This window comes from Loxodonta africana, chromosome 8 (assembly GCF_030014295.1).
Source record: "Loxodonta africana isolate mLoxAfr1 chromosome 8, mLoxAfr1.hap2, whole genome shotgun sequence".
NCBI classification, from domain to species: domain Eukaryota; kingdom Metazoa; phylum Chordata; class Mammalia; order Proboscidea; family Elephantidae; genus Loxodonta; species Loxodonta africana.
The window spans coordinates 1162845-1176467 of record NC_087349.1 but is presented as its reverse complement, the minus strand read 5'-3'; the positions used below and the strand labels follow the sequence as shown (position 1 = coordinate 1176467).

At 45.4% G+C, this 13623-nt stretch overlaps 1 protein-coding gene across 5 annotated transcripts in view; it reads left to right on the top strand.

The window, feature by feature from the left end:
• CUL1 (cullin 1) overlaps window positions 1-13623 on the top strand; it is an 82244-nt gene that overhangs the window by 30728 nt on the left and 37893 nt on the right. For all 5 annotated transcript variants that reach the window (XM_064289588.1, XM_064289590.1, XM_023539560.2 and 2 more), the window contains one exon: window positions 8402-8702. In XM_064289588.1, coding sequence (XP_064145658.1) covers window positions 8563-8702 — 140 coding nt within the window. In that variant the 5' untranslated portion in view covers window positions 8402-8562. The remainder of the gene's footprint in view (window positions 1-8401; window positions 8703-13623) is intronic.

Sequence of the window (13623 nt, the reverse complement as noted above, 5' to 3'; positions counted from 1 at the left end):
AGGGAAGCTAGTCTGTATGAAGAAGTACATGCCATCAGGATTGGAGGAGGACTAATTAACAACCAGCATTATGCTGATGACACAGCCTTGCTTGCTGAAAGTGAAGAGAATTTGAAGCACTTACTGATGAAAATCAAAGACCACAGCCTTCAGGATATCACACCTCAACATCAAGAAAAAAAAAAATCCTCAAAACTGGACCAGTGAGCAACATCATGATAAGTGGAGAAAAGATTGAAGTTGGCAAGGATCTCATTTTACTTGGATCCACAGTCCGCGCCCGTGGAAGTAGCAGTCAGGTAATCAAATGACGTATTGCACTGAGCAAATCTGCTGCAAAATACCTCTTTAAAATATTAAAAAACAAGGATGTCACTTTGAGGACTAAGGTGCATCTGACCCAAGCTATGGTATTTTCAGTCGCCTCGTAAGCATGCGAAAGCTGGATGGCGAATAAGGAGGACCAAAGAAGAATTGATGCCTTTGAATTACGGTGTTGGCGAAGAGTGTTGAATATACTGTGGACTGCCAGAAGAATGAACAAATCTGTATTGGAAGAAGTACAGCTAGAATGCTCCTTAGAAACAATGATTGCAGGATTTTGTTTCATGTACTTTAGACATGTAATCAGATGGATCAGTCCCTAGAGAAGGACATCATGCTTGGTGAAGTAGAGGGTCAGCGAAAAAGAAGACCATTGATGAGTTAAATTGACATGGTGGCTACAACAATGAGCTCAGTCATGGTAACGATTGTGAAGATGGCGCAGGACCAGGCAGTATTTTGTTCTGCCGTACGTAGGGTTGGAACCCTATGAATCGGAACCGACTCAACAGCACCTGACGACAACATGTGGATATACCACATTTTATTTATCCATGCATTCCTCAGTTGATGGACATTCAGGATGTTTTTGGTTTTGGCAATTGTGAATAGTGATGCTATGAACGTTCGTGCATAAGTTTTTGTGTGGACATGTTTTCATTCCTCCTGAATGTATATCTGGGAGTAGAATTGCTGGATCATACAATAACTCTTTATGTTTTTGAGGAACTGCCAAACTGTTTTCCACAGTTGTACTGTTTTACGTTCCCACTACCAATGCGTGAGGGTTCCACTTTCTCTGCAGTGGGGTGAATGAAATGGTAAGTCATATTTACAATAAAAAAGTAAGAGCTCCACTTCAGATCAAGAGAATGGTAGGACTGTAGTTCCTTTTTGGATTAATTTGTAGTACAATGGAACGTGTCTTTGAAAGCTTGTTACAAGGCAAAGTTACCAATGAGAATTTTTGAACTTAGGGTTAAATTTATGTTTGTGGAAAGAAAATAATGAAAAAGCGTAAATCCTGGACCAGGCGAACTACTTCACTGTCACTCAGTGACCAGCAGTCACAGGGCAGATGGCTGCTCCCAGGAGAAGGCCTTTGAAGGCAGCTGGGTAGGATTGTGAGGCTCTGAGGTGAGGCCTAGTTCCTTTAAATTATAGCTACAGCATTTGTGGTAGAATAAGAACGTCCTCCACTGAAACAGCCCTCTTTCCCTGTGGCATAGCCTCTGCCCTGCTGCTGCTGTCCCCGTCCGTTCAGCCGTCTGTCCTCTGAGAAGGCATTATAAGCACGCATCTTGTCACGCCCTCTTGATCATGACAGTCTGATGTGATTTCTTTTTCCTCTGACCTTGTGTGGCAGTTTTTGTTTGAATCTCTAATGTGGCAGTAAATTGTTTATGCCCCCTGACATCTCCTCTAGGAACTTGAGCTAAACATTTTAAGTTGTATTACAGCTGTGTGTGTTATCACTGCTGGGGAGGGAAAGCCCTTATGTTGGCCATACCAGTTCTTAAAGCCTTCTCTCCGGTAGAGCACTTAGTGATACTGCTGTTTTGTTGTTGTTGTTGTTGTTAGGTGCCATTGAGTCGTTTCCAATTTATAACAACTGTCATGGATTGAATTACATCCCCCCAAAACATGTGTCAACTTGCCTGGACCATGATTCCCAGTATTGTGTGATTGTCCATCATTTTGTCATCTAATGTGATTTTCCTGTGTGTTGTAAATCCTATTTGTGTGATGTTGATGAGGTGGGATTAGCAGCAGTTATGTTAATGAGATAGGACTCAATCTACAAGATTAGGCTGTGTCATGAGTCAATCTCTTTTGAGATATAGAAGAGAGAACCAAGCAGAGAGACATGGGGACCTCATACCACCAGAAAAGCAGCACCGGAGTATAGTGCATCCTTTGAACCTGGGGTCCCTGCGCTGAGAAGCTCCTCAGCCAGGGGAAGATCGATGACAAGTGCCTTTCTCCAGAGCTGACAGAGAGAGAAAGCCTTCACCTTGGGCTGGCACCCTAAATTCAGACTCCTAGCCTACCTAGACTGTTTTAGAAAATAAATTTCTCTTTGTTAAAGCCATCCACTTGTGGTATTTCTGTTACAGCTGCACTAGATGACCAAGACAGAATTTGGTACCGAGAGTGTGGGGTGCTGCTCTAACAGATCCCTAGAATGTGGAAACGGTTTTGAAACTGTGAATGAATAGAGGACTTAGAAGGAAGCGAGGAGAGCTGTTACACTGGAGATGGCACAGATGGTGAGAAGCAGCGGCAGAGAACCAGCAGAGGCAGAACCAAGAGACCAGCGCAAAACAGCACTGGAGCCAATCCACCGAGTGAGAGAGCTGTGTGCCTGTGCACAGGAAGCTTCCTGGCAGAGTGGGGTTCCCCCAGGCACTTATCAGTAGAGCTGGGCTTGCCGACCCACAGGGCAAGAGAACTGAGTGCCTTCCAGCCAAAGTTTACTGGCGGATTGGGGTGCCTCCAGGCACTTATCAGTGGAGCTTAAGTCCTCTGGAACACTTGCCCCTCAGCAGGGCAGACATGGGTGGTGAGGCCCAAGGGGCTGAGAGGCTGAGAGGCCAAGGAACCAGGAAGCAGAAGCTGAAGAGACAAGGAGCACAGAAAGAGCTATCTCAGTCTCAGAGGGTATGGCTACCACTTCTGGGTCTCAAAGGGTGGAGTCACCACCCAGATGAACTAGGAGAATGAGGACTGCATACTACCAAGAATGCAGCGCTGGAAGCAGAGCGTGTCCTGTGGACCTGGGGTTCCTGTGTGGAGAAGCTCCTAGACCAGGAGAAGATTGATGACAAGGACCTTCCTTCAGAACTGACAGAGAGAAAGCCTTCCCCTGGAGCTGGCACCCTGAATTCGGACTTCTAGCCTACTGAACAGTGCGGGAATAAACTTCTGTTTGTTAAGCCATTGACTTGTGGTATTTCTGTTTCAACGGCACCAGGTGACCAAGAGAGCAACCTTTGTGCAACATAATGAAACACTGCTCAGTCCTGTGCCATCCTCACAATCGTCGTTACGCTTGAGCCTGTTTGTTGGAGCCACTATGTCCATCTCGTTGAAGGTTCCTGCTAACCACTAATAAACTTTGGTCTGTGTGCATTTGCCTATTTTTAGTACTTCATATGAATGGAATTGTAGTGTGATGGATTGCTTCTATGTGGTCTTTTTTACCATGGTCTTGTAATTTCCACCAAAAGGTTGAGTTGCACTGTGCGTATAAGATGCTTGTGGCCCACCGAGGGGATTGGATAGCTTGCTAAAAATGCAGATAAGGTGTATGGCACCCTTGTGGGGGTGGGGCAGTGCAAATAAGGTGTATGGAACCCCTCTGGGGGTAGGACCATGCCGATAAAATGTATGGGACCCTAATGAGGGAATTGGTCAGTTTTGCAATTACGCTAAGCTAAAAATGAGCCATCCCAGAGGCAGAAAGGGGGGACCTAGCTACAAGCAACAGGAGATAGGAACAGAGCATGTCCTTTGGACCCGCAATTTCTGTGCTGAGACCCTACTAGACCCAGGAGACAGAGAGAGAGAAAGAGAGCTGTAACAGTGGAGATGGCAGGAGACAGCATCGTGGGCTTCCTGGCCCACAGAGCGAGAAAGCTGAGCACCTTTGCACACAAGCTTGCTGGCAGAGTAGAGTGCCTCTGGGCACTTGGAGGCTCGCTCCAAGCAAGACAGCTGAGTGCCTTCAGGCCGAGACTTACTGGTGGAATAGGGTGCCCCGGCCACTTACTGGCAGAGCTAAAGAGCTTTGTAACACTTGCCCAAGCAGGACAGAAGCCGGGCTGGGGAGCTAAGGGGCCAGAGAAAGGTGTACCTGCGGGCACAGCTGAGAAGAGGCTGTCCTGACAGAAGAACTTATACTCTGAGTTGTTTCAGATCCTGAATTGTAACCTGGTATTTCCATAATAAACCCCATAATCGTGAGTATTGTCTGTGAGTTCTGTGTGGCCATTGCAACAAATTATTGAACCCTGCAGGGGAGTAGAGACTGCCGTGGGCTGGGGGGGTTGGTGTCAGAATTGGTAAAAAGGTTGGAGAGAAGAGGTATGTCTGGACTCTGCCTCGTAGGAATCAGCCTTGGGCTGTTGGTGGTGGTGATTCTCTTTTGACCTTGTGAAGTTAGAGGAAATCACATACCTCCACCATTTTACAGTTGGTGCTGTTCTTACAGGGATCATATAACGTGTTCTTTTTGTCTCACTTATTTCACTTAGCATCATATTTTCAAGGTTTACTCATGTTGTAACATGTATCAGGCCTTCATTTCTGTGACTGAATAGTGTTCCATTGTATGGATGGACCACAATTGGTATGTCCATCCCTCTGTTGATGGACACTTGGATTAGTTTCACCTTTTGGCTGTTGTGAACAGTGCTGCAGTGAACATAGGTATACAAGTATCTTATATCTGGTTTTTAATGCACCAGATGTTTAAGTCACTAGCTTTGAGTCAAGACATCACTGAGGCATCTCAAGCACGTATGACCCGTTGATGTCTTAAGAATTTGGCTTTGAATTAGTTGTTTGAGCAGTAGCAGACAGACCCTGTTTCCTATTTGGGCATGTGTTTATGTTGCTTCTTGACTTTATAGCAGTGGGACTTAAAGATTTCACATGGCTTTAAATAGCTAGAGACAAAGCTCAGCCAGTGTCTCTAGAAAGCTGTCTGTTAGAATACTAACTGAAATTTTTCTATGCATGTCAGTTGTAATTTGTTTGAATAGAAATTCCCTTGCTCTCATACCAAAAAAAAAAAAAAAAAAACCAAACCCATTGCCATCAAGTCGATTCCAGCTCATAGGGACACTATAGGACAGAGTAGAACTGCCCCATAGAGTTTCCACTGAACACCAGGTGGATTTGAACTGCTGACCTTTTGGTTAACAGCCATAGCTCTTACCAGGGTTTCCTTGCTCCCATACAGTAAGGGAATAATATGTTTACATTTTATAAGGGGAGTAAGTTTAATAATATATTTAAGCTTTATATATTGCAAAGCTTGAATTTCAGCTGTGAGGTCGTGTGTGGTCGTATGTGAGGTATTAAGTAGCCTTCTTGCTGATGCACAAATAGAACCCTAATTACCGAATGTACAAATGGTTCTATATTTACAAGACAGTAGCCCCCATTCTGGAGTCTTTAAGTTAGGATTCCTTCTTGATTAAAAAAGGGTGAAAATTAAAAATAATTGACATTCAAGTGCTAATCAGTGAGGATGCAAATGAAATAGAAACCTTCAGAAGTTTTGGGGATGTGAGTGTACATACAAGTCACCTGTGTGGGCTTGCCAGACCCTCCTGGCGTGTCCAGCTGCAGGTTTGGTCCTGTCCTCACACATACGCGCTGTGGTGCCGTCCCTGGTCATGGTGTGGCTCCAGCGGAAGCGCAGCTGTTGGAGGTTGACCTGTCCTGGGTGGGGATGGAGAGCCTGGGCTTTGGGACCCTCACGCCTGGGTCTGGACCCTGCCTGCCACTCGTTACAGGCACTCAGGGCAGCTGGATGACCTTCCTGAGCCAGCATCTCCCACTTGTATGTGGAGAACACCGAGCAGGGGCAGCCTGAGTCAGAGCTAGACAGCCACCTATGGGACAGCCAGACCCTTTCCTTAATAGTGAACCACGTGGCACAGCTATTGGGACAGCAGGGTTTGAGGTGCCCTGGACATGGGAGTAATGAAGTGTATGTGGAGGAGGCCGGGGTTTGTTCATTTAACAGACCGAATGCCTGTGTGTGTTGAGGGTGTTAACTTGGACAGCAGTGTGGTGGGCAGGTTGGAGGGGACTTTGTTAGTGACCCAGGTAAGAGGCAGTACTCCTCAACTCTGGTGGTTCGGGGGAGGTGGAGGTGGAATTGATGGGGCTGATTTCATGGCCAGGTGAGAATGTAGGGATCAAAGCTAACTTCTCTTACCAGGACAGGACGTGGAGGGGCGGGGCGGGGAGTTTGATGGTGGAGAGACCAGTCGAGAGGCTGCACATGACCCTTACTCGAATGTCATGATGGAGCAATGGGGAGGACAGTAAGGTGTCTGTATGTGAAGAGAGAATAGGCAGGACCAGATGGCCAGGCAGTTAAGAGAATCTGGTGGTGGTTCTGTGACCTCTCAGACTGAGCTGAGCACTGAGGTGGAGAGAAGGCCAAGGAAAGGAGCTCAGTGTTGGACATGTGGGCTTTTGGTCTTTGGGAGATCTGGGAACAGGGGGGTTCCTGGCAAGCTGTTGGCTTGAAGGTGGGCAGAGTGGGAGGGCCCTCCTGCAGCCTGTGCTTCTCTTCCTCCTTAAATCCTTACAGTTAAGTGCCGAGGGACACACGGTTAAAATTCTCTACAGAGTTCTTCCTTGAAGCCTTTGTCTTCTTGTGGGCAGTTCACACTCACTGAGGCCCAAGCCTTGGAAACTATGGGGCAGTTCTACTCTATTCTACAGGGTCGCTATGAGTCGGAACCCTGGGTTTCACTGGAAGGCCAAAGAATTGCTAATGCAGCTTAAGGACTTTCTAATGGAATTTAAGAACTTCGCAGCTTGGGAGCTTTCCAGTCTCAATTCTAAATGGTGTGCAGTTCCCTCTAACCTGCTAAATCCATCCTCATATCAAACAGTGCATAAAATATAAGTTAAGACGCATACAGTAGACATCAGCGAACCTACTTCCCCACCTAAAGCAGTAGAATATGCCTATTACTTCATATGTTCTTGCTAAATTGAGTCTTGTTTTTTCATCTAAGTTTTATATTGTTGAGAATATTCACGAAGAGTTTAGTGACATTGATTACGTCCTTCCAGTTGTGCAGCCATTCTCACCCTCCTTCTCTGAGTTGTTTCTTTCTCATTAACATAAACTCACTGTCCCGTATGGTTCCTATCCAGTCTTTCCATTTGCTGTTGTCAGTTTGGTCCCCTATAAACAAACAAACAGAAATACCAAACCCACTGCCACTGAGTCGATTCCAACTCATAGCGACCCTATAGGACAGAGTAGAACCTACCCTAAAGGGTTTCCAAGGAACGGCTGGTGGATTCAAACTGTAGACCTTTTGGTTAGCAGCCGAATTCTCAACTGCTACACCACCAGGCTGCAATAGGTAGTTCTTAAAAGAGTATAACGCTCAAGGCAGATCTTTTTTACTAGTAAAAGCTAAACTGTTTTTAGTTTTTAAGATGACTCGATTTTAAGTTTAAAGATGATCTCAGGACAATAGTTTCAGGGTTCATCTACCTTCCATGGCTCTAGAAAGTCTAAAGTCCTTGAGAATTTGAAATTCTTGTCTGCGTTTTCCCGCTTTTGATCAGGATTCTTTATAGTCTTGTTTTATTTTTTAGCAGTGTATTTTAATTGTATTTTCACTAACTCAAATACAGACTATTTTTAAAAGATAGAGCACCATTTTAAGTCAGTGCTTTGTTTCTTTTTACATTTTCAGAAACCTTATTTCATGCCTTCTTGTTACACTCTGGTTTAAGTTACCTTGCTTTGTTTAACACTCCTTACCACTGGCTTCTGCGACAGCATCTGCTCATGGTGTGTTTGACCTTAATTTATAGAATCGGGGCAAATCACTTAGAGGCAAAAGCGATGTCTGGATTTTTGTAGCATTTGAGTTGAAATTGAGTTTGTACTACTTAAGGGACTCACATATAGCAGTTACTGTTTGTCAGGCACTCACTGTGTGTTCAGTATTTAATGTACATTACCTTATTTAAACTTCACAACACCATTTGAGGAGGAGCTTGGCCCCCATTTTGTAGACTTGGAAATTGAGGCTTAGAGAAGTTCAGGAATTTATCCAAGGTAGGAGGCAGAGTGTCGAACCCAGGCCATTCAGGATCCAGGATACATTTTAAATGTTGATAATTCTGGCCAAACCCCCTTCTGAAAAGGGAGTGACCACTTCCCCTCATCTTGAAGAACGGCGTGGTGAGATTCACAGACCCCTTGTGAGGCTGAAGGTTTTTGTGTCAGTTTATGTGGGATACTTGCTTACCCCCCAACCCACGCCCCAAGAGGATTAATGACCACTTTGTGTTTCTTCCCCAGGTTTGTCTGCAATGAGAGCATCTTCTCTGCATTTCAGGGACACCCATCCTGAGCTGCTGTGAATAACTTTGGGATGATACTGTGTATTTCCATCTAATGGAGAATTAGCTGGGTCTGGAATACAGTTTGCTGCCCTGGACGACTTGAGACTATAGCTCACAATGTCATCGAACCGGAGCCAGAACCCCCATGGGCTGAAACAGATTGGTCTGGACCAGATCTGGGATGACCTCAGAGCTGGAATCCAGCAGGTCTACACCAGGCAGAGTATGGCCAAGTCCAGGTACATGGAGCTCTATACGTATCCTGCCACTGGGCTGCGTTCAAGCTTGCAGACGTTCGGGTACTTGGTGTTACCAGCTGTGCGGTATCAGCGTTTTATGTCATGTTTTCTGTCATGTAATCACAGCATTCCTTTTCAGCTTTAAAAATTAAGTAATTTACTCATTTCTTTTTGAACAGTGGTGAAATTGGCTAGTTAGTAGTCTAAAGCAGTGCTGTTAATTCAGTAGTCACTGGCCACAAGTGGCTACTTAAATTCATAATAATGGTAGTTAATAATTCAGAAGTTACTTCCTCAGCTTCAGGAGCCATCTTTCAGGGCTCAATAGCCAGATAGAATGCTTCTGTTATCACAGAAGGCTGCTGAGCCGTGCTGGACTGAGGCGGGGTCCGTAAACCAGAGCCCACAGCCCAGACCTCTTGTCAAAATTGCCATGCTGTCTTGGCGCTGTGGACACAGCTGAGTCCTGGGCAGAGACTGGTGGTTCCTCACAGGCAGAGCTTATCCCCCGTCTACAAGGAGAGTGCCCACGTTTACTCTTGTGGCTGTTTGGCAAGGTGATGTCATCCACTCGTTAGCTAGGTCTGTGATGTGTGCCAGGACAGGGCCACGCAGTCCTTGAGGTGTGAACGGTGTCGCTGCTGCTCTGTGTTGCACGTTCTGAAGGTATCTCGATTCCATTGTTATGTAGGAAATTGAAACTAAAGCTAGAGAGCAGATTACTACTGGGTTGCTGATTCTAGGAATTTAAAAGTTGATAGTTCAATGGACAGTTAAGCTTAAGTCTTTAATATGTGTCAGTGATTATCAGACTTGGTTATGTGATATTCCAGAATGCCCCAACTAGGCCCATGTTTTCGAATTCTCAAATTAACATGAAATAGCTGTGACACTGTGTGCCTATCTCAGAATTAATTCAGTTAGCATTTATTGTATGTATATACATGTATTCATATATGTGCATATATATACTTACATTGTGGGGCACTTTGCTTTTTTATAATAGCTTTATTGAGATAGAATTCACTTATCATAATTTTAAAATGGACAAGTCAGTGGTTTTTAGTATGTTTGCAGAATTATGCAACCATCAAAACTATGCAGTTTTAGAATATTTCATCACCCCAAAAAGAAACCCCGCACCCGTTATCAGTCACTCCCCTATTCCTCCCACCTCCCAGCCGCTGGCAACCACCAGCCTACTCCTGTCTCATTGGATTTGCTTATTCTGGACATTTCATATAAGTGAAGTCATGCAGTGTGTGGTCTTCCGTGACTGGCTTCTTCTCACTTCTGTTGTATGGATACACCACATTTGGCTTATCCGTTGGTCTGTTGGTGAACATTGAGTTGTTTCTGCTTTTTTGGCTCTTGTGAATAACGTTCTTATGAGCATCATGTACAAATTGTGTGTGGGTTTTCTCTTGAGTATGTACTTAGGAACGGACTGTTGCATCCTATGGTCTATAGAACACTTTGAAGGAAGGTGGAGTCTTTGCCAAATGAAATGGTTTATTATTCCACTCAAGAGGGTTGTGGCTTGCTAGGTACAGTGCTTTTTATTTTTAGTTCTTATAAGTAGTAGAGCCAAAGGTGGTGGTTGCGGTGGAAAGAAGAGATGCCAGGTTGTGTTTCTGGTCTACCGGAAAGCAGGAGAGCACTGCTGTTTAGACTGAGGAAGTTTAATTGCTGATGTGTCTCTATGGAGAATTTGTTAATATGTAATTTTTGACTAAATTAGATGGGTCCCAGGTCTCGTAGAGTGTTCTGCTCTTAGAGACTGTGAGGAAGTAGAAGCTTTGTCTGCTTGCAGCCATTACTGGGTTCTTTTAGTCTACCAGTAATTATAATTTATAGTTGTTCAGATATGTGCAGTTTTAATTTTTTTAAGATTGCCACTACTGGTTATTACACTTTTCCTTCCAGTTTTGTCTGAGAAGGCAAAAGCTTCATACATTTATTAAGATTGGAGAATCTGAACTAATTGCTGAAGATGTGTTTAGCTGGTTAATATTAACTGACATACCTGTACATTCATGAGGCTTTTTTGGGTTGTGACAAACATCCAGAACTTTATAAAAACGTTCACATTGGCATATGCGCAGTTGCCAATAATTTTGCTTCCATGAGCAACATTTTTGGAACTTTCGGAATTGTCTTCAAAATTAAACCCGTTAACCCGTTGCATTTGAGCTGATTGCAACTCATGGTGACCCTATAGGACAGAGTAGAACTGCCTTATAGGATTTCCAAGGAGTGCTGATGGATTTAACTGCTGACATTTTGGTCAGCAGCCAAGTATTAGCATCACATTATTTTGAGAACCAATTGTGGGGAATTTTCACTCAAAATGGATTTAATTTTTGGAGACTGTCAGAAATGGTTCTGGCATGTGTTCTGAGTAAAGCAGGTGACTAGATTGGGTAATGCCAAGTTTTGTCATTGGCTTTTATAAAAGGCTTGCATTTTATAAAACGCATGGGATCCTCATGATGGAGAGTCCATGTTAACTTTAGACCACGTTTTCGTGCTTTAGAAGTTTTATAGGATACTCCTGATTGGTAACTAGCTCCTATCAGGATTTATTTTCTGTGAATAGTATTGATGACATAAAACAAGATGCTGAAATTTCCATGGTAACTCTGCTGTTTCTTTCCTAAGGCCTACTAGAACCTCATGTTTCATCCCTGATTGGTATTCTTTTTTTAAAATTGTCTTAATTTTTTCCAGTTTCCTTTGAAAAATTAGAGATGTCAGCCTTCATTTATTCTCTTCATCTGTCAAGATGCGTGGGCACAGTGCTCCTTGTTTCAAGTTCCTTTTCACGGCAGTCTAACACGTCTTGTTTTAACTCTTTAGACATTATTTGTATAATGATGGCTAGTGTGGGTCCTGTTGTCATGAGGATGTGTGACAGGGACGCCCACACTGTTGTCCTGAGTGCATGACAGGGATGCCTCACGCTGTTGTCGTGAGAGCGTGTGACAGGGATGCCTCACGCTGTCGTCGTGAGGGTGTGTGACAGGAGGGACGCCTCACGCTGTCTTCGTGAGGGCGTGTGACAGGGATGTCTCACGCTGTTGTGAAGATGTGTGACAGGGACACCTTACACTGTTGTGAAGGTGTGTGACACATACCTCATGCTATTGTTGTAAGGATATGTGATGGACACTACACTGTTGTCATGAGGGTGTGTGACAGGGCACCCCACATGCTGTCATGAGACTGTGACAGGGTACCCTACGTGCTGTCATGAGAGTGTGTGACGAGGACGCCCCACACTGCTGTGGAGAATGTGTGACAGGGACGCCTTATGCTGTTGTCAGGAGGGTGTGTGACAGGGTGCCCCACATGCCGTCTGGAGGGTGCGCCTGAGATCAGGAGGTGCTTTTGGCACAGAGAAGGAGGGATGGTGTGCATGCACCTCACTGGCCCAGAGTTGCACTCAGAGCCGGGGGCTCAGCAGCTGTTGGTGGAGGAAGATGGGTGGGAATGCAAGAGAGGAGGCTGACAGGCTGTCTGTCCTGGAGACGCAGATGCAGCGTGCTGTCTTGGGAAAGGGGCCCAGGTCTGGGTGTGAATCAAACCTGCCTAGAGGCCGCTGGGCCCTGCTGTTGTGGCTGCTGTAGCAGGAAGGTGAGTTATCATACAGCATACACACTGTCCTGACAGCTCCAACTCAAAAGGGCAAAGAGGAGAGAAGGGAATTTGGGGAAAGAAAAAAGTCTCAGAGTACTTCACACCCAAAGTTTTAGCTCCTTTGGCTTTGTTGCCAGCCTCTTCTGAAAGGCTTCATCTCTGCTCTGAGAACTGTCTGTCTGTTCAGTCCTCATTTTCTATAATGTCTTTCCTGTGTTTGGGTGAACTTATAAGAATAGTTTTCTGCAGGAGGGGCTCCTTCCTTTGGAACGTATGGGGCACCGGCTGTACTTGGGGTATCGTGTTAGGCTAGGATGCAGACAAGGTCCCAGAGTAGAGGGAAGGTGGGACGCAGAGACCACTGGTGTGAGGGGCCCACAGGGTCACAGGGACAGCTCTCTGCCTCGAGTTGAGGTCACTGCTTGAGGCTCCCTTTGTTTTGCTGCCCCAGACCCACCTGCCCCTCCTTCCCGAGTCAGACTCCTCCTTCTGCGGTCCTCATATGCCTCGCATCACTGGATGCGGCCCTCCCTCAGACTGTGTCTAAACTTCTGTGGTTTCGTATCTGCTTAGGCAGGTCTTCCCACAGACATGTGCAGGTTTTTGTTTCTTTCCTCCCTGTAGTACTATGAGCTGAATAGTTTCTGCTTTCTTAGCTGTTTTCAAAGCCCCTTTTTCCTCCAACCAGGAGAGTGGGGATGTCGTTGACTTTTTCCAGTCTGCCTGTTGCCAGCTGTTGCCCAGGGACGTCCAGGGTCATGCTCTGCCCTCTGCAGTAATGTTGGTGATACAGTGCATGCTTCCTGGGCTCACCCGCCGATCTGCCGGGTGCCTGCCGCTGTGCTTTGTGCGGGCAATGAGCTCGGCCACCCCTGGGCTGTGCGGGCGTACCATTGCCGTCCCCCTCCCTGGCTTCTGCACCTGCCACCCCTTCCTCTGTGGCGGGTTTTTGTCACGAAGGTTCCAGTGGCCCTTCTCCTTAGCCTGCCTCATCACAGTTCTCTCTTTGTTTTATGAAAAATCACAGTCTCATAGAAAAATCACACAAAAGGAATAGTGTACACTTTTGCCACCGTGGATTCATGATGACCTGCATCCAACTGAATACACCTGGGCCTTTTTTGTCTTGCACTTTTTACTCCAGAGCTTGGTTACCCTGATTTTGCTCACCTAACAAGCATGACTCATGTCAAATAAACCTAACATAGAAAGGTTTTTCATATTTTTTTCCAAATGTAACCTGTCATCCTCCAGGCTTTTAAAATAAGGTGCTGAAGGACAGAACCGGCTCACGAAAAGA